Source organism: Callionymus lyra, chromosome 2, assembly GCF_982586985.1.
Source record: "Callionymus lyra chromosome 2, fCalLyr1.hap1.1, whole genome shotgun sequence".
Taxonomy (NCBI): domain Eukaryota; kingdom Metazoa; phylum Chordata; class Actinopteri; order Syngnathiformes; family Callionymidae; genus Callionymus; species Callionymus lyra.
In genome coordinates this window covers 7,717,067-7,744,043 of record NC_141819.1, presented here as the reverse complement: position 1 = coordinate 7,744,043, position 26,977 = coordinate 7,717,067, and the positions used below count along the sequence as shown (strand labels likewise).

The 26,977-nt window shown below is 38.8% G+C and overlaps 1 protein-coding gene across 1 annotated transcript in view; it reads right to left on the bottom strand.

Annotated features, from left to right (window-relative positions):
• The window catches only part of LOC148085221 (uncharacterized), a 337,696-nt gene that overhangs the window by 127,261 nt on the left and 183,458 nt on the right, over positions 1-26,977 (bottom strand). Inside the window, exon 12 of the mRNA XM_087783363.1 lies at positions 7,390-7,566. Coding sequence (XP_087639489.1) covers positions 7,390-7,566 — 177 coding nt within the window. The remainder of the gene's footprint in view (positions 1-7,389; positions 7,567-26,977) is intronic.

Genomic DNA, 26,977 nt, shown 5'->3' with positions numbered 1-26,977 from the left:
GGTGTTTGGAAGCGTATTAAGCGATCGAGAGGCTCTCGCGATAGTGACTTCGACACTTTAGACACGACAAGCTGGTTAGAGTCTCGTTCCACGTAGCATAGTGTGTCTCTAGACTTGTTTTGGTAAAATACTGTTGTCGTCGTATTTTCATGACATATTGTTTAGTTAAAATTGTCTGGTTTTTTTTCATTTCAATTTTTTCCTTCTTACGTTTTCTCTAACCTCTATCAATTGTTGTCATTTTTATTTTTCTATTTTCTATTGATTTCAATTATTTCTTGTTATCAGTAATTTTGTTTTCAATATTTCTTTATTTTCTTCCCTTCATCATTTCTCTCTCAAGTATTTTGGTTGGGTTTAGTTTAATTATCTTCTCTCTTCATTAAGTAACATTCTTTGTTGACAATAGTTATTTTACAATTATTCCTGTTTCTAAAATTAAGGTATATACAGTATATGTTTATATATAGTTAATTAGTTTTATAATTTATAAAGAAGAAAAACTAAAACAACTCACATTTCAGTTTTCTCCTTCTTCTGCAGTGTTCAAAAAAATAACACAATTAACATTGATTGTTGACATCCTTTGTTTTTGCATGTATTAATGACCTTTTGACCCTATTATCTTAACCACCCTCTCCTCTTATTTCACATGGTCAATTGATCACCTCAAAATTGATCAAATCTCAATTGATCAACTCACAATTGATCAACTCACAATTGGTCACATTGCATGTCACTTTTGTTGTTTTGTCTAGCTAACACTGCTTATCTAAAGCGTGTCATTGACTGCTTGCACATGTGTGTACGTTTGTTGATATCCATACTGTGTCTCAAACCTCGTACTTGCGTACTCAAAGTTAGTATTTTTAGTGCGTAAGTGCGTCTCAATTCTTAGTATGCGAAATTTAGTGCGCCATGCACACTAAATTGTCACTAAAACGCCCACAAAACTGATGTGGTTCGATGGACACTTTCTACCCTAAACAGCTCCATCTTAATGACGTTTTAAACGTCATATATATATATATATATATATATATATATATATACTTACAGGTGCATTTTCAGCAGCAATAGGAGGATGACTGGTAGAGGTGTTAACCTGAATATTGAAGTATAAATGATCCACCATTTTGTGAGATCTTTGTGTTCTGGCATTCGAAGACGTCTGCGATAGATCTCTCTGCTTGCTAGCGCCCGTGTTCACGTAAGTTTGTCTCTGACTTTTGCATAATTCACTAAACGAGCATTTTCCTTAAACTCATCCATGTGTCTGTCCTTCATTTTCCACCACCACATACAAGACTGGGGAGGGGTCGGTTAACCGGAACACAAAATCCCCACAGCTTGGTGCCGTGACCCGGATGGCGTTGACTGGTGGTTTGAAGGCCTTTTCGATTCCGAGACGAACTCTGAGCTCTCTTATTGTTCTCCAGGCAACCAGGCGCACCACATTCCTTACTTCAGGAATCAGGTAAGAAAGATTTTATCTTATTTTTTACATAGATTTTTTTTCAAGTTTATATTTTTGGTTAGGAAAGATTACATATATTTATATTTTATATTAGTTTTGGTTGCCTGGAAGAATAAACGTAAGTCTCTGGTTCTGTCACAAATTTAGATTATATTTTTCAATAGTGCTTTCTTAAGCTGTTGCTCATTTTTTGGGGTATTGCATGGTCAGTTGTTGTTTGTTGTTGTTTTAAGTGTAGACGACACTATCGTCTATCGTGGTCGTCTACAGCGTCAATAGTGAAGCGTGTTAGAGGGCTTTGCATGTAATAATAGAACTAGAGTTACATCCAGGTAACTAATATGTATTCCTCACTACAGTGATGAGTGAACCACGACAGGTGATGATAGAGTGACTGGTGTGTTTATTTATTCACTAACAGTTGTGGACATTACGTCATCTAGTGGTGAAACTGTAGATTACAGTCAATGTTTTTTCAATCCAACTCTTCAACACATCACAGAAAGTAAATAAGTGTTGTTTGTAATACATCACAGAAAGTTGTTATCTCAAACCTGTTGTTTGTAAAAACCCTGATGTAGCCATTGAATATATTAGGATATATATTAGAGGCTTCAATAAGCACCACTGTTGTACGGCGTGTTCTTCTTACCCTGACATGCTGGTCATCCAAAACTAGTGATGGGAGATGAAGCTTCATTAACAGTGTCATCATTTTTAATGCTCAGTAGGTGGCGCCTCCATTTAAAAATGATATGAGGTTTGATCCAAGTACGTGTTTATTTTTAAATATTTAAATATTAAGTATTTTTATTGAAGTTCTCAGTCTCAGCTCCAGCTAGTGTTTCCTCATCAAACACATTGAAACTGTCAGTGCACAAGATTTACACTGAGAGACTGAGATCTTTCACTACAAACAGATTTAAAATATAGATTAATTTAAGTGTTTTTATGAATAATTCTTCTCATGTGGACTTCAATCCAAGAGTTACAGACGAGCAGTATGGAGGTATTTGGATGTTTTTAAGTGTCTTTTTGGACGAAGATGAAGACGAAGACAACTGAGCTCCAGTCACTACATTAAAATGAACAAACATTTTTGTCTATAACTCTAAAAAGAAGAGATTTCTCTGAAGATAATCCCAACCCTTAGTCGATATAAGGGTGAGTAGAAAATGAGTTTGCATTTTGGGTGAATTATTACTTCAGACGTGTGACATAAAAAGACAACAAAAGACTTAAAACATCACATGATTCCAGAACTGTTGTAATAGTTTTATTTTACCTAAAATTACATGATTAAATAATGTTGAATACATTCAACTGTTACTTTAACAACACACTTTCATTTGCAGTTAATAAAAGAAAAACTCTCTAAACTGGATCAAGATTGTCTCACGATACATTTGTCAAAGTGTAGATTCACTTGTCGATTAAAAAAAAAAAAAAAACAGTTTATAAAATATAATATAGTGTGATTTTGAGAATATTGTGCAAAGAACTGTATGATTTTGAAGCTGTTTGACTAGAGGATTGAATTTGTTGATCTTTTTTAATTCATGTTTCTCTCGCTCTGTTCCTCTGATGACATCATTTCTAGGCGACAGATGAGATGAAGTCAATCTGTCACGATCATGTTTAGCTACTGTTGAGAAGTACAGTTTGAAAAAATAACCATTAAACCACTTACTTTCAGTGTTAAAGAGGTTTAACTAGAGAACGATCATAAAAGTCACAAACAAACGTGAAACAAATCCAGCAGGTATGTTAGGAAACATTTGACTTAATAACATATTTTCTTGTGTTTCTTCTGAGAGTCACTCTGATAGTCTCACTTCCTCTCCACCTCCAGTCGCAGCTTTTCAAATCTGTCAGGATGATCCAGATAATCCTGATCCTCCATCAAGTTCCTGTTGTCGTTGGACAGTAGGAGGCGCTGCTGTGTGTGAGTCCAGTGAGAGTGAAGACTGAGAGAAGAAGAGACATGAGGTGATGATGGTGGAAGAACGTTGTCTTGACGATCATATACTGATCCAAACTGAGACGAGTCAATGTTCTGTCAACATTCTTCTGAGAACTTGAGAGAAGAACCATGTGACTGAAACATCCCAGAATCATCTTGAATGTCAGATTTGAAGATGAAGTCAGCAGCTAAACTAGCATGTAGCTAACATGAGTCTAGTCTAGTTGTGATGAAGATGTTCAAGTGAACACATGATTCAATATGAAGTGATTCATGTGTGAAATGATGTTTAAAGTGACTCAACATTGTGAGTTGATGATCAAACTCACGTCTGATTTCAAATATTTGACAGAAATATTTCTTTGTTCTCCACTGACAGTCAAACTGAAACAATGTTGATGTTGAAGCTCCTGAAGAGTTTTGAGCTGAAGGTCTTGAAGATTTGGAATCAGAGCTTCACTTGATACTGTAACTGTGAGTCTTTAACATCTGCACGTTTGTTCTGGAATCTTCTTCATCAAGTCCATGTCCACAAAGACCTTCAACTGCTGTGTCAGCAGATGAGCTTTGATGTTGAAGTCAATCAATGGAATTAAACTTACAATTCATGGATGAAGGTCTAACCAACGTGGTCCACAGTCATACAGCCTGGAGGAAGAAAGAGTCAGAAGATCAGATTCATTTGATTCAGATGTTTCATGAATATTGTTTCATTCTCAGTGGACGACTCAGTCATGACTGTTGATGACAACAAAGATGGATCTATAAACAGGCTGCTCAGTCTCAACTGTCTCCTTCATGCTTCCACTGGTGTCCAGCAGGAGAACATGGAGGAACTCAGAGTTTGGATTCATGTGATCAGTTCAGATGAAGAGTCTGAGCATCAAATGTTCAGTCTGAAGATCTTTGGAGTTCAGTCAGTGAGTTCTGCTGCTCTGTTCATACCTGAGAGTCTCCAGTCTCCAGTCTGGACTCTTCAGTCCAGCAGACAGCAGCTCCAGTCCTGGTCCTCCTGGATGATTCTCGCTCAGGTCCAGTTCTCTCAGGTGGGATGGGTTCAATGTCAGAGCTGAGGCCAGAGAAGAACAACCTCTCTCTGAGATACAACACCATGACAGCCTGAAATGAAGGAGAAACACTTTTAGAAACTTATCAGAACCAAGAGAAGATGATGTTCTGACCTGAGAGTCTCCAGGTGACAGTGTGGACTCTTCAGTCCAGCAGACAGCAGCTCCACTCCTGGATCCTGCAGCTTGTTGTGACTCAGGTCCAGTAGAGTCAGACTAGAGGACGGAGAGCTGAGGACTGAGGACAGAAGTGAACAACTTCTCTCTGACAGTCCACATCTGTTCAGCCTGTGAAAGAGACGAGTTTCATCAACAAGTGACTTTTTCAATTATTTATTTCTCGATAATTTAAAGGCTTTATTTGCAGTCACACCATAATAAAGAATGTCTTGGGCTCCTTGTCTTGTGTTTTATTTTGAAAAGTAACTTCCCTCTCGTTTCAGGTCACTTGCCCTTCCTCCTGTGTCACCTGTCTGGTTTCTCCCCTGATTGTTTCCACCTGTGTCTCCCCTATGGAAGTATCTCAGAGCATCACAATATTGAATGGTTGAATTTAATATTTCAAATGTTGTAACGTTGAATTTGATTTTTGAATAATTGAATTCAAATGTTCAAATATTAAAAAAATTAAAACATTTTCGCACATTCATTGATATTCTAACTTCAACACTTTAAAAATACATTTTCTAGATTCAATATTTTTTCATTCGTAGCCTTTTAAAATACATATAAAAATGGAAGCCTTTCAAATTGAATATAAATGTTGGTCAAACAGTGACACCAGACTAAACCAGTTTGAGCTACGGTGGCCAACAAAGCTCACAACAAATGCAAACACTAATGCGATTGCAAAAGCGACGACACTTCAACATTAAGCCACAACAGAAGTGATGGACATGTGACTTTATTGTTGAAACACCGACTGAAGCGACAAGTAATGGAAGATTTAAAACCAAAGAGAATTAAAAGTAAGTAAACTTCATCTAATGTTACGCTCCGAGTGTCATAAATGATTGATATTTACGGTATTTTGTTTTATATTATTCTGTTGCTTCACGTCAGGTTTAACTTGTACTTGTTAATAAAGATGATCAAGTTGTTCAAGTTGAGGCAATGACTAAATACTTTATGTATCAACAGAACATGTTTTGTCCAGTTTGTGTAGTAAATCTACTTATGTCTTACTGTACAAATGTGGATAAATGTTTTTAAGAAATCTCTAAGAGGATGTTAAGTTTTCTTTAATGTTATTTTTATTACAAATCAGCTTCATAAATATACACATTTGTGCTCTATTTGCACTTCTGCTTGACGTGTTGCCTTTTTTCAAACTATATGGTTCACAACATCATTTAAATACGTCACTATACCATCATTACAAGTGTTATGAAGATTTTATTATTTAGCTTTTTTCTCTACATTAGGTTAATACTTCAAGATGGGTTTATAATATTTTCTTTTAGAACTTAGACCATATGAAAGTAGTATTTTCAGGAACAGATTGTCATTTTAACTTTATTTCATGTTAACTATAATTTTCTTGGCATGTCCTGTTTACTTTGAATTACCATAAAATTAAAAGTAAGTTTATAATGACTTGTTCCCCATGTTTACAGATGTCATGGAAGGAACTGTTTTACCCATAGACATATATACATAGACTACTGCCACCCACTAGAGCAGTGTGTATACAGGGCGGCCATCTTGGAACAGTGCCACTCACTCCTACAGTGCATTATGTCTATAGAGGAATGATGTGTTTATACTATAAAAGAGATTTTAAATCGCTCATTTGTCAAGTTTTTTTTACGGGGTTTGTTTTTCAAACCACAGACCAGATAGATAGACATTATTATAAAGAATATATTACTATAAAAACTATTAAAAAAAACATTTTGAATTTAATGAATTTGAAAGATGAAACAAATAAGAACCAAACCATTAGAAAATGTGTCCAGAATTTCGCGAATAGTTTTATTTTGAGATTGAGAAGTTCCTCCTTCCCTGTAGTTTTAAATGCGCCGCTGCCTGTGATGGCACTGTACCAACATGGCGGCGCTTTATACACATCAGTCAATGCAGCGACTATGTATACATGTCTATGGTTTTACCAACCAAAAACACTTCACCACGTAAACAGTCTTCTACCAACACCAGCAACACCTAATGGAGTTGAACCTCGACTTCAGAGTCTGACAACTCCTGTGTGATGGGATTGTGCTTTAGACCAGTTTCAACCACTGTGTCGCAACACACTAGTGCGCCGTGAGCGATGGTCACGTGTGCCGTGGTAAAATATCCAATTTAACCTAATTAGTCTAAGAACATTAATTATCTGTGAATTATAGAGAAGAGAGCTTAGATTGGCTGCTCTGTATGTCAATCAAATGGTTATTGTGTGGATTGGTTGACGTTCAGACGTAAGAATAGATCTCAAACAATCCTCATAATAAACATTTGATTGACAGGCAGAGCAGCCACTCTGAGCTCCTCCCTCTTCCAGTGTACGCATGTAGTTTCATGTCCTTCAGTTGAAGATGAACAAACACAAAAGTTCATTCAGGGAACAAGCGAAGAAAACATTGAGACAGAAGCAGTTGTTAGTGCTGTGATAGTCCCACATTCTGACCACATTCAACTTTGAAATATGTTCTTTTGATTATTATTCATTTTCATTTAAAGTTGACACTTGTTTGTTTATCAATGATTTATTAAGATGATATTTTTATAAACTACGTAACATCTTTACCTGCTACACAAACATACAAATGTATCTATGAGCTGCTTCACTGAAGAACAAAGTGATGACAGACTTTGACTTGTGTTTCCACCTCTGACTTTACATTTGAGCTTTGATGATGTAGAAAAGATGATGTTCTGACCTGAGAGTCTCCAGGTGACAGTGTGGACTCTTCAGTCCAGCAGACAGCAGCTCCACTCCTGGATCCTGCAGGTTGAAGTTTTTACTCAGGTCCAGTCGAGTCAGACTAGAGGACGGAGAGCTGAGGACTGAGGACAGAAGTGAACAACTTCTCTCTGACAGTCCACAGTAGCTCAGCCTGTGAAAGAGACGAGTTTCATCAACAAGTGACTTTTTCAATTATTTATTTCTCGATAATTTAAGGGCTTTATTTGCGGTCACACCATAATAAAGAATGTCTTGGGCTCCTTGTCTTGAGTTTTATTTTGAAAAGTAACTTCCCTCTCGTTTCAGGTCACTTGCCCTTCCTCCTGTGTCACCTGTCTGGTTTCTCCCCTGATTGTTTCCACCTGTGTCTCCCCTATGGAAGTATCTCAGAGCATCACAATATTGAATGGTTGAATTTAATATTTCAAATGTTGTAACATTGAATTCGTTTTTTGAGTAATTGAATTCAAATGTTCAAATATTTTCAAAATTAAAACATTTTCACACATTCATTGATATTCTAACTTCAACACTTTAAAAATATATTTTCTAGATTCAATATTTTTTCATTCATAGCCTTTTAAAATAGATATAAAAATGGAAGCCTTTCAAATTCAATATAAATGTTGGTCAAACAGTGACACCAGACTAAACCAGTTTGAGCTACGGTGGCCAACAAAGCTCACAACAAATGCAAACACTAATGCGATTGCAAAAGCGACGACACTTCAACATTAAGCCACAACAGAAGTGATGGACATGTGACTTTATTGTTGAAACACCGTCTGAAGCGACAAGTAATGGAAGATTTAAAACCAAAGAGAATGAAAAGTAAGTAAACTTCATCTAATGTTACGCTCCGAGTGTCATAAATGATTGCTATTTACGGTATATTGTTTTCTAATTATTCTGTTGCTTCACGTCAGGTTTAACTTGTACTTGTTAATAAAGATGATCAAGTTGTTCAAGTTGAGGCAATGACTAAATACTTTATGTATCAACAGAACATGTTTTGTCCAGTTTGTGTAGTAAATCTACTTATGTCTTACTGTACAAATGTGGATAAATGTTTTTAAGAAATCTCTATGAGGATGTTAAGTTTTCTTTAATGTTATTTTATTACAAAACAGCTTCATTAATATACACATTTGTGCTTTTTTGTTGCCTTTTTTCATACTATATGGTTCACAACATCATTTAAATACGTCACTATACCATTATTACACGTGTTATGAAGATTTTATTATTTAGCTTTTTTCTCTACATTAGGTTAATACTTCAAGATGGGTTTATAATATTTTCTTTTAGAACTTAGACCAAATAAAAAAAGTAGCATTTTCAGGAACAGATTGTCATTTTAACTTTATTTCATGTTTACTATAATTTTCTTTGCATGTCCTGTTTACTTTGAATTACCATAAAATTAAAAGTAAGTTTATAATGACGTGTTCCCCATGTTTACAGATGTCATGGAAGGAACTGTTTTACCCATAGACATGTATACATAGATGCCGCATCGACTACTGCCATCCACTAGAGCGGCGTGTATACAGGGCGGCCATCTTGGAACAGTGCCACTCACTCCTACAGTGCATTATGTCTATAGAGGAATGATAAGGTAAGGTAAGGTAATGCGTTTATATTATAAAAGAGATTATAAATTGCTCATTTGTCAAGGTTTTTTTTACGGGTTTTGTTTTTCAAACCACAGACCAGATAGATAGATATTATTAGATGGAATATATTACTATAAAAACTATTAAAAAAAAACATTTTGAATTTAATGAATTTGAAAGATGGAACAAATAAGAACCAAACCATTAGAAAATCGGTCCAGAATTTTGCGAATAATTTTATTTTAGGATTGAGAAGTTCCTCCTTCCCTGTAGTTTTAAATGCGCCGCTACCTGTGATGGCACTGTACCAACATGGCGGCGCTTTATCAGTCAATGCAGCGACTATGTATACATGTCTATGGTTTTACCAACCAAAAACACTTCACCACGTAAACAGTCTTCTACCAACACCAGCAACACCTAATGGAGTTGAACCTCGACTTCAGAGTCTGACAACTCCTGTGTGATGGGATTGTGCTTTAGACCAGTTTCAACCACTGTGTCGCAACACACTAGTGCGCCGTGAGCGATGGTCACGTGTGCCGTGGTAAAATATCCAATTTAACCTAATTAGTCTAAGAACATTAATTATCTGTGAATTATAGAGAAGAGAGCTTAGATTGGCTGCTCTGTATGTCAATCAAATGGTTATTGTGTGGATTGGTTGACGTTCAGATGTAAGAATAGATCTCAAACAATCCTCATAATAAACATTTGATTGACAGGCAGAGCAGCCACTCTGAGCTCCTCCCTCTTCCAGTGTACGCATGTAGTTTCATGTCCTTCAGTTGAAGATGAACAAACACAAAAGTTCATTCAGGGAACAAGCGAAGAAAACATTGAGACAGAAGCAGTTGTTAGTGCTGTGATAGTCCCACATTCTGACCACATTCAACTTTGAAATATGTTCTTTTGATTATTATTCACTTTCATTTAAAGTTGACGCTTGTTTGTTTATCAATGATTTATTAAGATGATATTTTTATAAACTACGTAACATCTTTACCTGCTACACAAACATACAAATGTATCTATGAGCTGCTTCACTGAAGAACAAAGTGATGACAGACTTTGACTCGTGTTTCCACCTCTGACTTTACATTTGAGCTTTGATGATGTAGAAAAGATGATGTTCTGACCTGAGAGTCTCCAGGTGACAGTGTGGACTCTTCAGTCCAGCAGACAGCAGCTCCACTCCTGGATCCTTCAGGTTGAAGTTTTTACTCAGGTCCAGTAGAGTCAGACTAGAGGACGGAGAGCTGAGGACTGAGGACAGAAGTGAACAACTTCTCTCTGACAGTCGACAACTGCTCAGCCTGTGAAAGAGACGAGTTTCATCAACAAGTGACTTTTTTAATTTTCTATTCAACTTTAAACACTTTATTTAAAAACACACTAAACGATTTACTCTCATCAGATCATCGTCACATTATTGTTTAAATATTTGAAGCTTGTTTGTATAAATTAGAAACAACTTTGTTAAACATGATGTCACTGTAATATATTCGGGTTCGTCTCTTAGTTTCACTGGTGTAGTGAGGGACACGAGACACCAGCATGGATGTTACTCCGGTAGTTTATTACAAACACACGTACGTAACATACGCACTTCCGTAAACACACCCACACATCATGAATACATAAACAATGTCAATATCTCTGTGATGTACAATGCCTGGCATAATACACAGAATCAGTATAAATATATATCATATATTACAATGATAACAACACAATCATGATGATAGAGTAACAACAATATTGAGGTTGTGGTTTGTTGTCAACAAGAAGATTGTAGTGACACCTGAACCCCTTCAATCCTTCTTAAGTTGAAAGTACATTTGGTGGTTGAGCTCAGGAATCTCACAGTCAATCATTAGAACCAGTGAACATCGACCGCTCTACAGGATCTAAGCTCAAGATCCATGTCATCAAAAGTTGCACTTATTAATGAACTCGTATCAGATTTTACAAATGTTTTCTTTACTGAAACCTGCTTGTATGAGGATGATTATGTATCTTTAAATTAAATGTTTATGCGTTTAATTCCATACTAGAATCCATTGGCTCCTCTCAGTACGTACATGAACCTACTCACTGTTTCAACCACACCTTAAATATTGTTCCAGCATACACACTTGAAGTTAAAAACATCATTGTCTCTCCTCAGAACTCAGTTTTGTCTGACCATCAGTTAATAACTTTTGATTTCATTACAGCTGATCCAGCACTACAGAGCAGAAGCACTCGTACAACATGTCTGTCTGAAAGTGTCATGGCCGAATTCAAGGAAATACCAAGTCTCGTGCTGTGTCTCAAATCACATACTTCTCTAGTATACTAGAAGTTAGTATTCATCAGGATAGTGTACGTACTAACTAGTAACTAATCCTCCACAGATAGTATGTCTCAAATCAAACTCTGCTGCTACACACTAACAGGAAATAACGCGACAGCTTCTTCTTCTACTACTATTTAACGATGGTTTCAACCAGCTGTAGGAACACTAGCGACACCTGCTGGCAGAACTTTTTGCAAGTTTTGAAGAAGAAATAAGGAAAAAATATGAAAAAGCGAAATATTTGCGAGATATTTACGCCGGTATCAGCACCGAAGACGTCTCATCCTTACTGCTGGCAAAAAATGCACCTGTAAGTTTATGCATATATATATATATATATATATATATATATATATATATATATATATATATGACGTAACCTTTGTTTACAACGTCAATGTGAGATGGAGCCATGCGATTTGAGACAGCTTTGGTGTGTCAGTCGTGAACCATTCATAGTTGCCATGAGATCGATTACTTTGATGACGCTTTAGCTCTTTTAACCAACAAGTGTTTCTTAACCATCTTAACATGAGCCAGTCTGTTAGAATATTTGAAAGCTCTTCGTTGTTACTCAGGTCCAGTAGAGTCAGACTAGAGGACGGAGAGCTGAGGACTGAGGACAGAAGTGAACAACTTCTCTCTGACAGTCGACAACATCTCAGGCTGTGAAAGAGACGAGTTTCATCAACAAGTGACTTTTTTAATTATTTATTTGTCGATAATTTAAAGATTTTATTTGAGGAAACATTAAAAGTATCTGAATTTATTAGATGATCAACATTTGTTTAGAAAATTTGAAGCAGGTTATCAAAGATTATGATCAACCTTGTAAACATGACAACAAGACAACAAAGATGAAAGAGTAAAACAAACATTCATGTTCACTTCATATCATCAGAGATGTTTCAGTGTTTGATCAACTTACAGAACTTTGTTTGCAGCTTGAACCACCGGCAGAAGCCTCTCAAGAACCTCTTCTGAAGCAGAGTATTTCTTCAGGTCAAACTCGTCCAGATGTTTCTCTGAGGACAGTAAGATGAAGGCCAGGGCCGACCATTGAGCAGAAGACATTTGATCAGTGGAGAGACCTCCTGATCTCAGCTGCTGTTGGACCTCCTCCACCAGAGAAGTGTCCTTCACTTCATTCAGACAGTGGAACAGGTTGATGATTCTCTCTTGAGACACATCCTTACTTATCTTCCTCTTGATGAGCTTTGTTGTGTTGTGATTGGTCCAGGAGCTACTTCCTGTCTGTGTCAACAAACCTGCCAGGAGAGTCTGGCTGGTCTGCAGAGAAAGACCCAGAAGGAAGCGCAGGAACAAGTCCAGATGTCCATTTGGACTTTTCAGAGTCTCATCTACTGCTGTCTGGTAGAACCATTCTGTTTGAATTTTTCTACTAAGGATTTTAAGGAAAGATGTTGGTTTTGATTCCATCAGGTTGACTCCAGAGTTGATGAAGGTCTGGTGGACGTGAAGAGCAGCCAGAAACTCCTGAACACTCAGGTGGATGAAGCAGAACACTTTGTCCTGGTACAGTCCTCTCTCCTCTCTGAAGATCTGAGTGAACACTCCTGAGTAAACTGAAGCTGCTGAGATGTCGATGTCACACTCTGTGAGGTCTGACTTATAGAAGATCAAGTTTCCTCTCTGCAGATGCTCAAAAGCCAGTTTTCCCAGAGACTCCATCATCTCCCTGCTGTCATGATCCCAAACTGTGTCAGTCCCAGATCCTCCGTCGAACTTCACCTTCTTGACTTTGATCTGAACCACCAGGAAGTAGATGAACATCTCAGTCAGGGTCTTGGGCAGCTGTCCTGTCTCTGTGCTCTTCAACATGTCCAGAACTGTGGCCGTGATCCAGCAGAAGATCGGGATGTGACACATGATGTAGATGCTTCGTGACCTCCTGATGTGAGACATGATGGTGCTGGTCTGCTCCTCATCTCTGAACCTCTTCCTGAAGTACTCCTCCTTCTGGAGGTCATTGAACCCTCTGACCTCTGTCACCATGTCCACACACTCAGGAGGGATCTGATTGGCTGCTGCAGGTCGTGTGGTGATCCAGAGACGAGCTGAGGGAAGAAGATCCCCCCTGATGAGGTTTGTCAGCAGGACGTCTACTGAGGTGGACTCTGTAGCTTCTATCAGGCGCCGACTGTTGAGGAAGTCCAGAGGGAGTCGACACTCGTCCAGACCATCAAAGATGAACAGAACCTGGAGTCCTTCAAAGCTGCTGAGATCTTTGGTTTCAGGAAAGAAAAGATGAACAAGTTCCATCAAACTCAACTTCTTCTCTTTCAGCAGGTTCAGCTCTCTGAAGGTGAAAGGAAAAATGAAGTGGAAGTTCTGGTGGGCTTTGTCTTCAGCCCAGTCCAGGGTCAGCTTCTGTGTCAGGAGGGTCTTCCCAATGCCAGCCACGCCCTTCGTCAGCAGTGTTCTGATTGGTCGTTCTCTGTCAGGTGAGGCTTTAAAGAGGTCTTCTTGTCTGATGGTGGTTTCTGGTCTGGTCTGGTTCCTGGTGGCTGCTTCGATCTGTCGGACCTCGTGCTCCTGGTTGACCTGGTCTGTGCCCCCCTCAGTGATGTAGAGCTCAGTGAAGATCTCATTCAGAGGAGCAGAGTTTCCTGCTTTAGCGACCCCCTCAGACACACTGTGGAACTTCTTCTGCAGGCTCCTCTTCAGTTGTTCTCCACACTGTAAGGAAATGACAACTTTACTGTAATCAATCATCTAGATTTAACACACATTTCAAATAGTCACTTGATTAACTGATAATCTTTCATATTTAATTCATATTAAATAATCCCATTCTTGCATTCACTTAAACTAAACTCAGGTTCACAAATCGAAGGCCGAGGTCACAAGCCTCACACACACAGAATGATTAAACAATCCCAGATTCCAGGAAGTCTGTGTGAACCTGTTTGAGAACTCACACTGAATTCTAGAAAACAACAACCTTTCATAAGTTTCCACTACGATCACCTGCGACGGCCATCTTAGAATCAAGTGTTTACAGTCACTGACCAATCCTACATTCACATTTGACTAGAGGTTTTAACCTGAATATTCTACTATAAAGATCCACCATTTTGTCTGATCTTTGCGTTCTGGCATTTGAAGACGTCTGCGATAGATCTCTCTGCTTGCTAGCGCCCGTGATCACGTAAGTTTGTCTCTGACTTTTGCATAATTCACTAAACGAGCATTTTTCTTAAACTCATCCATGTGTCTGTCCTTCATTTTCCACCACCACGTACGAGACTGGGGAGGGGTCGGTGTTCCTCGAAACAGAGAAACCCCTAACAAATTGGTGACCGTGACCCTTGGCGTGGACTGGTGGTTTGAAGGCCTTTTCGATTCCGAGACGAACTCTGAGCTGATTGTTCTCCAGGCAACCAGAGGCGCCATTATACCTTACTTCAAGAATCAGGTGAGAAAGATTTTTTCTTATTTCTTACATAGATTTTTGTTAGCTTGTATTTTGGAATAAATTGAAAGTATATTGTAAGTTAGGAAAGCTTAGATATTTTTTAGTTTTGGTTGCCTGGACGAATAAACGTAAGTCTCTGGTTCTGTCACAAATCTAGATTATATTTTACAATAGTGCTTTCTTAAGATGATGCTCGTTTTTGGGGTATTTTATTGTCTGTTGCTGTTTGTTGTTGTATTAAGTGTAGACGACATTATCGTGTCCCGGGTTGAAGTTTTGAAGAAAAAACGTTGTGAAGTTTGAAGAAAAAACGTTGTGAAGTTTGAAGAAAAAACATTGTGAAGTTAGAAGAAAAAACGTTGTGAAGTTTGAAGAAAAAACTTTGTGAAGTTTGAAGAAAAAACATTGTGAAGTTTTGAAGAAAAACATTGATTAGAATTTAAGTTGAATTGATAGGCAGAGGAGACGGTTACACGACCTGGTAACCCTTGGTAATTCTGAGTAGGGGTGGAAGTATAAGTGGCTCCCTCTACCGGGCGTCTGACATTTTTAATTTCAGATTCCTTAACTAGTTAGGATGCTTGGCCAATGGGTGATTATGGTAGACATACTTTTTCAGTAAGCCAAGTAGCTATCATTAATTTGGGGATAGGTGGGATTTGAGAGGCTCTCCCAGTATCCTGGTCTGAAGACTCTGCCAGCTGTGGGTGTGTAGGCCAGTTAGATCTCATTGTGTTGTGTTGAGAGGCTCCACAAAAAAAAAATTGGCAGTATAGTCAGGACTAGTTAATTTTTCCGAACAATCACGGTGATGGATCAAGTCTCATTGGTGATTAGTTTAGAGTTAGTTAGACGGGGGTTGAAATAGAATGGAATAGTTGAGAGGCTCCTATCCAGGGTGTTTGGAAGCTAATTGAGCGATTTGAGAGGCTCCTGCCATTATGACTTCAACACTTTAGACACGACAGGCTGGTTAGAGTCTCGTTCCACGTAGCATAGTGTGTCTCTCTGGCCTGTTTTGTTTAAATTGTCTGTGTCTGTATATATAAAGATCTCTGACTTTGTGTGATTCAGCTGAGAGTGTATGTGTGTGTGTCTTTGGACACTATCTCTTGCTGATAAGAACTGCTGCTTGGCAGACGTTGTCTGGTCAGCTGCGGCAAGGCAACTGAGCTCCGAAAGAAAGTTTCCTTTTTGGTAGGAGTGGTTTCACTTAGAGGTTGGACTTCTAAGACTTCCCACTTTTTCCTCACTGACCCCCCCTGCTGGTTCATCTCCGCACACAAATTATTTCTTCATCTTGAATTCTAGTTTCTAGATTGTTTGTTTATGAAAGCAAGTAATGTTAATTGAAGTGAATGTGTAAAGTGATTGTTCAGGTTTCTATTTTGGTGTTCTGAATTTTATTTTTTCTTCTCCCTTCAATTTTTTACTTCTTACGTTTTCTCTTACCTTTACCAATTGTTGTCATTTCTATTTTTATTTTTTTGTTGATTGATTTCAATTATCTCTTGTTATCAGTAATATTGTTACCCATTTTTCTTTATTTCCTTCCCTTCTTTGTTTATCTCTTAAGTATTTTGGTTGGGTTTAATATAATTATCTTCTCTCTTTATTAAGCAACACTCTTTGTTGACAATAGTTATTTTACAATTATTCCTGTTTCTTAATTAAGGTATATATAAATATATACAGTTAATTATACAGTTAATTAGTGTTATAATTGGTTAAAGAAGAAAAACAAAAACAACTCACATATCAATTTTCTGCTTCTTCTGCAGTGTTCAATAACAATAACACAATTAACATTGATTGTTGACATCCTTTGTTTTTGCATGTATTAATGACCTTTTGACCCCATTATCTTAACCACCCTCTCCTCCTATTTCACATGGTCAATTGATCAACTCACAATTGATCAACTCTCAATTGATCAACTCAAAATTGATCAACTTACAATTGGTCACATTGCATGTCACTTTTGTTGTTTTGTTTAACTAATACTGCTTATCTGAAACAAGTGTGTCATTGACTGCTTGCACGTGTGTACGTTTGTTGACATCTAGTTCCTGTTTTCTCTTCTTCTCTCAATTTCTGATCTTTGGTGTTGTGTTTGATGTGCTGCCCCCTGCTGGTTTTCCCTTTACTTACTTCTTAATTGATTATTGCTACTGACTCAATTAGTGTAATTATTCAATTAAATCAATCACATTTATCTAATTAGATCAGTATTCTTAATTTTTCGATTAATACATTTAAATTACATAAAATAAACAGATTCAATTACAAATTACATCTTATTATTTTAACAATTAGTTATAACCTTATATATATATATATATATATATATATATGGGTTGTTTTTTTTAAACATTCATTTTTATTAATTTTCCATTATTTTCGTTTATTTTATTATTATCATTTACAATTTTTTTTTTTTTTTAATTTTGTTTTAAATTTTAAATTTTAAATTTTTCTTTATTTTTGTTGTTTTTTTATTTTAACATTTTTAACTATTATCATTATTATTATTTCTATTCTTTTTCTTATTTTATTATTAATTTACATTCTCATTTTTATTTTACTTTTATTATTATTATCATTATTATAATTATTATTTTATAAATTTTTCTCCCATTAGATTTTATTTTATTTATTTGTTTTTCTTCTACTCGCTATAAGTCAAATTTCTTAATACTACTATTTCTTCTGTTTTAACTTTTCCTTTCTTTAGTTAAATTGACGATACTTTGTTGTGAATTCGATTATTTTTATTTAATTTTTAGTCCACTTGTCACCATTGTTTCTGGGATGCTTGATTTGGTTAGCACTAATGACAGAAACCGAAACCTAAGAAAGTGGTTGAAAGCCAAAAGCCAAGACGCAGAGTTTACTGGGGAAGTGCCAAATCATGATCCGTCAAGAAATATACGTGCCCAAATGTCAGCTGCAAATACTTGTAGTACTCCCTCAGGTAAGGCTGAGCAAGCCTCAAGGGACCAGCTAGGTGAGTTAATCCCACCTGTTGCATTTAGTTCACGTCACATGACTGCACATGATGGTTCTCCAACTGCAAGTCGGAAGCATGTGATTTTGTTGATGGTGATCCTGAAAACGAAGATTTTCTGGCGCCGGTAGTTCCCCAACCTCCTAGAGGTGCAAAGTCTAAGACTCAGCCGAAACGTGAATATAATTTACGATCACTAAAAGAGTATGCAAGGAACCCTTCACGTGGTACTCCTCAAATGCCGATGGTTCCTTTTCCTAACGATCCTACACAAGCCATATACTCTCCTTACACTCGTAAGGATTTGCAGTCAATAGTGGAGAATATGCCTCCACTCTCTCAGGGAGGTGCACCTTGGATTCGTAGCATTGAACATCACACTATGGGCGACAAACTGTGTATGAGAGATTTCCGCATCATCACTTCCAGGGCTGCTGGCTCAACGGCTGCAGCTAATATTGAACAGGAAGCAAATACTCAAGACGTCGATCCTGACGATCCTTTCGAGTATCACCGCGTGGCTCTGTATAATGCTATCAGACGACAGTTTCCTGTCTGCTACACTTCTGGACAACTTTCTAATCTGCCACCGAAGCCAATGGAGGAACCTGGAGAGTACATACATCGGTGTCTCCAGGCATGGCAAGACTTAACTGGAGCTGATCCTCGCCATGATCAGTCCACCCAAATAGTGTTCCGCATGAATATGATAAACTCTCTGCCTGAGTCTGTCGAGAAGGGTCTTGATTCAGTGGTTAACCTTAATAGTAAACCTTATGACGACTGGGTTACTGACGTCATTCATTTTTTGAAAATCCACAATAAAGGGGAAACTAGTGCAAAGAACTCTTATTATGACGTCCAGACACAGTTAGCCAGAACCCAACTTAAAAACATAAAAGAAGACTCTAAAAGGAAACAGATGGCTCAGACTTCTGTTCCTGTCTCTGCCCCGGAAAATGCTTTTGAGGGCACTATCATGGCTCCACAGTGGCGATTTGCTGGAGGGCGTGGGCGTGGCAGGGGAAGAGGACGAGGGTATAGAAACAACCGAAGCAGTCCAAACGACCAAGCTTGCTTCATCTGTGGCGCTCTGGAGCACTGGGCGAATGAATGTCCCCACTATCAATCAACCGACAATGGATTCAACAACTTCCAGAGACGTGGAGGTCCACCCAGGCCGAGGGGTGGTTTTGGCGGTTACGTGGCTCCAAATCAATATCAGATGCCACAATAGGGAAGCCAGAGACGCTGCTCTGAGGTGTTAGCTCTCAAAGAACCACTCATAGAGCTCACTGTTGGAGGACAGACTATGAATATGTTGCTGGATACCGGTGCAAGATACACCACAAGTAAATATGAACTTCCTATCTCTGGCAACACCACCTCAGTTGTTGGCATCTCTGGGACACCACAGGTCCTCCATTTCAGCATACCTCTCCCGTGTGAACTATTGGGGATCAAGTTTACCCATTCACTATTGATTTCTTCTCAATGTCCAGTTGGCCTGCTGGAAAGAGACATTTTATCACTCACTGGCACATCTTTGGCTTTCACGCCCTCTGGAACTTTGGTCCAATTCCCAAATGGTGAAACCTACAATTGCTGCAATTATCCTGAGCTGTACAAGCATGAACTCAGCCTTGCCCAACTCTCCACCGAAAATGAACTCTTGCCCGCACCAGAGAGGGAGGCCGCTGTGTACTGGTTCAACGTGATTGAACCCCCTGATGGTTTCGCTGAACTTGAAAAGACTTTTGAGACCTGGAAAAAATGGATTATGCTGCTGTGCTCGTATGATCCACCTGCGGACCCCCCGCACTGCACTATGTCTGGGATGATGATGACCCTGACTACGATGACAAATGGCATGATCTGGTCGCAAACATGAACTTGACTCTTGTGTGCGGTGACATTTTTGTGGGTCAGGACGGTGTGGCGGCTGAAGTTGAATTAACAAACGAACAAGGTTTTCTCTATGCTCTCTCCGACACTTCTGTCCCTCATGTTACTTTGGCTGTTGTTGCTGGTGGGGAAGCTAGAGCCCTGGAACCCATGATGAAAAAATGCAAGACAGCTTGTGATTGGGTAAAAACTCAGAATAACAATCTATTCTTCTCACCTAGCACCGATTCCTACTACATTCCTCACAAAAGTAGGGTTGGCTCCTTCCCAGAAAAAGTATACAGACACAAGACCCATGGCAGAGAGAACACAGACCATCCTGCTGCTGAGGCTATGCTGGACAGCATTCCTGCCTCGTTTTGGAGCAATGGGCCAACGGACGTTGGTCTCATTCATGTTCCATCCGTCCAAATAACTCTCAAACCTAAAATCGTTCCTATTTGGCGTGCCCACTATCATCTACCCTTTGAGAAAATAAAGGGTATTGAGGCAACTATTGCTGGATTGAAGAAGGCTGGTGTTTTAATCACTGCTGAATCTGAGTGGAAAACTCCAATTTTGCCGGTGCCAAAACCGGGTAAATCAGAATATCGAATGATGCACGATCTCCGTCCAATCAATCAAGTTGTGGTCCCTTCTGGGTTTGTCGTCCCAAATCCTTTTGTGATGTTCACGGCTATCACTCCAGAACTAAAATATTTCTCTGTTCTTGATCTTGCCAACGCATTTTTCTCTCTTTGCATGAGAATAGCAGAAATATCTTTGCCTTCACCTACCGAGGAGAACATCTCACATACACTAGACTTCAACAAGGTTACATTGACTCACCATCAATTTTTAACTATTGCCTAAAAAAGCATTTTGAGGAACTCTCATTGCCTGAGAATGCTGTTCTTTTGCATTATGCTGACGACATTTTAATTGGTGCGCCCTCGGCTGAGGATAAATTAAGAGCTACTGAGATTATTTTACGTTTCTTGGCTAAGAAAGGCTATATAATCAGCAGACAGAAAGCTCAGATTTGTCGACAAAATGTCTCCTACCTGGGAAGATTGATAAAAAAGTGGTGAGAAATCCCTCTCTCAATCACATAGACAATCTATTTTGACACACCCACAGCCTGTGACTGTCAAAGACATGATGTCTTTCTTGGGTCTCACAGGCTACAGCAAGGCTACAGCAGTTTATTCCAGACTACCACACTCTGATTGCTCCACTCAGAGCTATGATGAAAGCAGCTGGCCACAAGAACACTAAGACAACACTTGTGTGGTCAACCGAAGCAGAATTTTCTTTTAATGAGTTGAAACAAACCCTGGCTAGGGCTGCTGACTTGTCACCTCCAGACTATACTAAACCATTCCATCTTGATGTAAGTGAGACCAATGGTATTGTCAATGCGGTTCTCTTTAAAAAGGCTAACAGTGAACGCCGGGTTTTGATGTATTACAGTACAGTCCTTGATAACATCCAAATGGGTCATCCATTGTGCACCCGACACTGCATAGCTATAGCTAAGGCACTCACGAAAACTTCCCACATTGTAATACATCACAACATTTTTGTCCACACCTCTCATGGGGTTGCCAGTTTTTTACAGTCTTTGGCTTTTACTTTGTCTGCACAGAGACAACAAAGGCTTAAACAGATCCTTGACCAACCTCACATCAATTACACAGCTGAAGGTGTTAACATGGCTGACGACATGGGGACAGCTGGTCTCCATGACTGTGTAGCGTTGGCAATATCAGATATGAAAGTCTGTGACTCTGAGTTTGCAGAAGTAGAGATGACTCTGTTTTGTGATGGCAGTTGTTTTAGGAAAGAGAATGGTTCTCTTTCTGCTGGCTACTCTGTTGTGAAATTGTCATCGGATGGTGTGTTTTCTACAATGGAAGCTGTATCTGTTCCTCAACCTTGTTCCGCTCAAAAAGCTGAGATCGTTGCCCTCACAAGGGCTCTTTTTTTGGCCTCTGGAAAATCTGCTAATATCTATACTGACTGCATATGCACATCATGCTGTCCATATCGATCTTCCTCATTGGAAGAGGAAAGGGTTTGTTACAGCCACAGGGGCTCCAATTAAACATCTCTCTGAAATGAATGATCTTTTGATGGGTTTAGCATCACCACGTGAGGTTGCAGTATTGAAATGCAAAGGTCATCAATTAGGGACTTCTGTGGTTTCTAAAGGTAATGCTGAAGCTGACAAGGCTGCTAAGCTAGCGGCTGGCTATCGTGCTAAGTTGATGGTTGCTTTACCGGTCCTTCAGGGGGAGGTTTCTTCCGCCATTTCTGAAGAAACAGTTGAACAGTTGCAGTCTTCAGCCAGTCCTGTGTCGTTGAACAGAGGTGCTGTGAAAGTGGGTAAACTCTGGAGGCATAGTGATGGGAGACTTATTGCTCCAGCGGTTCTATTAGAGTTTGTGTCAAGAGAGTCATCATCTTGGTCATGTTTCCAACAAGAAAATGGTGTCGAAAAATTGAATGGTTCTGGTGGCATACCCATTTGAATAATGTGGCTAAACTGACTGTTTTGGAGCGTCAGGCATGTTAGCAGTACAATCCTAGAGCTACCCTCAAAGTGGGGATGGGTTCATTTCTGCCCCCTAGTGGTCCATGGAAGGAGATTGTTATTGACTTGACAGACATGGGACTTGAAAACAGGGTAAAAGGTTTGAGATACCTACTGGTTTGTGTTGATGTGTTTTCTAGGTGGGTTGAGGCTTTTCCCACTAGAACTGAATCGCCAGCGGAAGTGATTAAGTGTTTGACAAAAGAGCTGATACCTAGGTTTGGCCTTCCTAGGCGCATTAGGTCTGATAATGGTACACATTTTCTAACAAAGACATGAAAACAGTGGAAGACTTCTTTGGCATCAAACATAGTTTTGGTTCTGTGTATCATCCTGCTTCGCAAGGTCTGGTTGAGAGAGCGAATGGGACTCTTAAGAGGATGTTGGCAAAACAGTGTGTGGGGACTAAACTGAAGTGAGTGGCTTGATGCATTGCCATTAGCGCTGATGGCAATGAGATCATGCCCTAACGAGACTTTAGGTCTCTCCCCTCATGAGGTATTGACCGGACGGTTGATGCCTGGATCTAGCACATCTGGTCCGTTTAGTGAACCGGACGGTTCCCTTGACGAGATTAGAGTTGATCTTTCAGATTATATCTCTGCCTTGAATAAGATTGCACAAGCTCTCACTCACCAGGTGCCGGAAATCCTTCAGAGGGACCTGGAGGAAGGAGATCTACAACTGAAGCCAGGGGATTGGATCTGGCAGAAACACTTTAGAGACACTGGAGTCTTCCAAAGTGGAAGGGTCCGTTTGAAGTGTTGGAAGCCAAAACTCATTTGATTAAGGTTTTTAAGGAGGGAAAGCCCTCCAATTGGATACATCTAAGCCATTGTGCAAAAGCTGAGGATCCCAAAAGATCCCTCGCTGATATCAGATCTGCCCAAAAGCAATATGTCAGACAACAGCCGAAAGACCTGGCATCCCTTAAAGAGACCAAGAATGTTCAGAATTTTTGCTAAAATAATAATTCTGATACTCATACTGGAAACAAATCTCTCCATCTCAGATACATCCACTAAGGCCACTGATTCTGCTACAGCCCAGATCAAAATCTGTAGTATTGGCCAAGCCCATGAATTTGTCTGCTAGACAAAAGCGTCAAGCCCCAAACTATCCTCCTATCTACAACGCCGAGGTAGGAAAAGATCAGACATTTCAAATTGACTACTGTTCTGTTGCCGATTGTGGATCCCGCACAAACGATGCCATTTGGCGACCAAACCCAAAGTATCTCTGTCTGGTCTGGCATCCTAATTGTAAGATTGATTCACTTTGCAACCTCAGCAGGTCTATTGCAAAATGTACTACCCGTGACTGCATCATGAACATTATTTGATCTAAAACCGATTCACTTTGTTCATCCTGGAAGAGAGTTGTTGCTAACACTGGCCCCTCCAGATGGAATTGTCATTAAACTGATCTCTATCCACTGGCCCAACGAATCTCAATAACTAAAATGACGGCCAAAGCAAATTGTGTTAAGAATCGATGTAATCCTCTTTCTGTTCATCTTTCATCCCCTGCACTCAAAGACACTGGACTGTATGGTTTAGGAAGCTGGGAAAATGGACATGATCCAATAGGTATATTCTTCCTGAATGTAACTAAGAAAAGCACTTCTGAATTAGATAAAATTAACATTATGGCAACCGAAATGGGATATTATGAAGAAAACATGTGGTTAAAATGGATCCATCCAACTGCTAAACAACATAATAAATATGACTGCATAATGTGTTCTCGGGCTAGACCAACGTTGTTCACCACACCTGCTCCTTTGCATCATATAGATGATCCGGCTGGATTTTTCTGTATGCTGGCTTTGATGATGACTGAGAGGAAGCAATACTTCCTGAATGAAGACATAAGTCACACGAGTCAGAAGATTGTAGAAGGTGAAATTGGAGTAAAATCTTCAGATCTGAGGAAAGTGTTCTTCAGCTTCTTCATGTGTGTTCACATGTTCTTACTGCTCCACAGACGCTCGGCCAGATCCTCCTGCTCCATGTCCTTCAGGAGATGAACTGTGATCCTGAGGAAGTCTTCCCTGATGATTCTCCACTTCTCATCTTCCTCCTCAGTCTGTGGAGTCTCTGGACTCACAAACCTCCAGACTCTCTTCAGCTCCTTCTGCATATAGTTGTAGAAGTTTCTCTCCAGTGACTGGAACAGAATCACAGAGAAGAAACTCAGAGTGATAGTGGATCATCTCAAGAACCACAAAGACCAGAGATTTTAAACTTGGATTCAGCTGAATGATGATGGTGAACAAAAGGAACCTCTAGGATTAAGACCTCCTCTGGTTCATGAACATACCAGTCGTATGGTTTCCAGTTGTGAGGGGTGTTGCTGACCAATGAGAAGCTCTGAGTTCTGATGGTCCACTCTGAGAAGAAGAGATGAAGTCAGGACTGTGAATAAGCTCTTCAGTGTGGAGACGATCTAACTTGAAGGTTCCTCTCAAAATTACAGAGAGTACCATCTGAATAAAAATATAAATATTATCAAACTAAACTGTTTAGTTTAAATGTAATATTATAACATATGGAGACTTTAAACTTCAAGGACTCACAACAGTCCAGAATATTCTGGTTCCTCCTGCTGGATCCTGATGAAAACACAACTCTGATCAACTCTCATCTTTTTCTATCCTGGTATTCACCAGCTGAACCACTAGATGTCCTCACACTGCTGCACATGTCCACCTCTGCACTACAACTGTGAAAGCAACGTTTGAGGTTTTTAATTTAAACACTGCAGTGAAACTGGCAACGAAAATTCGTTGCTTGGCAACCGTTAAAATACACAGCTGAGTGAATGTATTCATAAAAGTATAAATATAAATATTAATAAGTTAAAAATAATGCAATATACTATAAACAGAATACATAAATAACCTTGAAACAACTTAAAGCAACATTTGAGGTTAGTATTGTGTCTTTATCTCCCCCTGCTGGTGTTGAGAGTGAAGTGAAGTTCTCTGGTTTAATGTGTGTATGAACCTGGTAGACTCACACTTGTTCACTCTCACCTCACACCTGGAGACTCTTCACTTCCTCTGAAGTCAATCCATCTCCACATTGAATCATCACTCTTCAGAGACACACAGCAGGGTTCTGGTCCAGATCTTGGTCCAGGTCCAGCAGGTTCTTGCTGCTGCTTTGATCTTGAACACAGAAGTAGAATGAGTGAGAATGAAGACATGGAGGACAATCTTGGAGGTCCTTGTCTCACCTCTGAGTGCTGGTCTGTTCATCGTGCTCCTCACACTGAGGGTATTTAAAGGAGTCTCTGTCCTCACCATGAGTCTCAGCAGAGTCTTCACCTTCACACAAACACACTCATGAGATTCTTGTCAACATCAAAAGTTGTTCTCGCCTCATAGTGTAAAAACTTTAATCAATACTTTCATAATGTCCTGTTTTCATTAGAGGAAAACAGATTTTACTTCACACGTTCTGCGCCCTCTACAGGCAGGGTTAGATGGTGCATGTTTTTCAAACGAGTGTCAAAATCTCATCCTCCACTGCAGACAAGTTCAAGGCCTCATGTATGTAAGAATTGCATTGATTTCGTACAAAAAAAGTTTGTACACTCAAACCCAGAAAATAGTGCATAAAAATATTCAGATGGATGAATCTGTGCGTGACAGGAATTCAAGCATTTTTACTTTCTTCATCCAAATCAAAGTAGAATTCAGACGGGTTCATCCCTTTTCACGCCTCCATTAAAATATGTCAATCATATTTAAATGAACCACGAGACCCGAGATTCTCCTTTCCGTGAGAAAAACAAATGAAATCATGAAATGGATTAACAGTTTATATTGTTATATATTTCAAACATTACTGACATGGACCAGACTTAATATAAATGTTTATATGTTTACATACACGTTTATTAACAAGAATATTGTATTTACAGAGGCTATCATTGGCTTATTTGAATCATTTTATGATCAAGTTTAACGAGAATAAAACTTTAGATCAGTAACTTAAAGCACTGTAGTGATGATGAAACACATGCACTTATTCTTACTATGTTTTTAAAATGTAGTTATTATGTGATGGTGTATTTATACAAGTGTGTTTTTAAGGATATAGTTCCGATCACGTGATCACATGAAGGAAACCGGCTTTAGCTGCTTTCATTCTGCAGCTTCACTTTGATATAACTGACGTGATGTTGTTTCACAAGAACGTCTGTGACTCTCGTAGAGAAGACTTGAAGGATCCCACTGTGTTTGTTACATTATAAAAACAATCTTATAATTCCTTCTCGTTTTTTCCTAATTTCGTAAAATGCCTGGAAAACAATTGCATATACATCATTTTGTCTTAATAAATAAAGATCATTATTTTAGTAAATGAGAAACATTTTTAAGTTTAATTTGAAGTACAAGTTATTGCGTCGATTACTTCTCTTTTATTTTCTTATTTCATATTTTATTATGTCACGGCTCGACCGGTAGATCGCGGCCGACTTTTACGCACCCCTGGTCTATATTAACAATACACACTCACATGATCACACTATCAGTCACTACAACAGCACAGACACACGATAAAGGTATATTATTTGCTGATAAAGAATATTTATAGACAAATTACTCACAGTGGTTGAAAAATACTAGATTCTTATAAACTGCGTCATCAGAAAGTTAAACAAATATG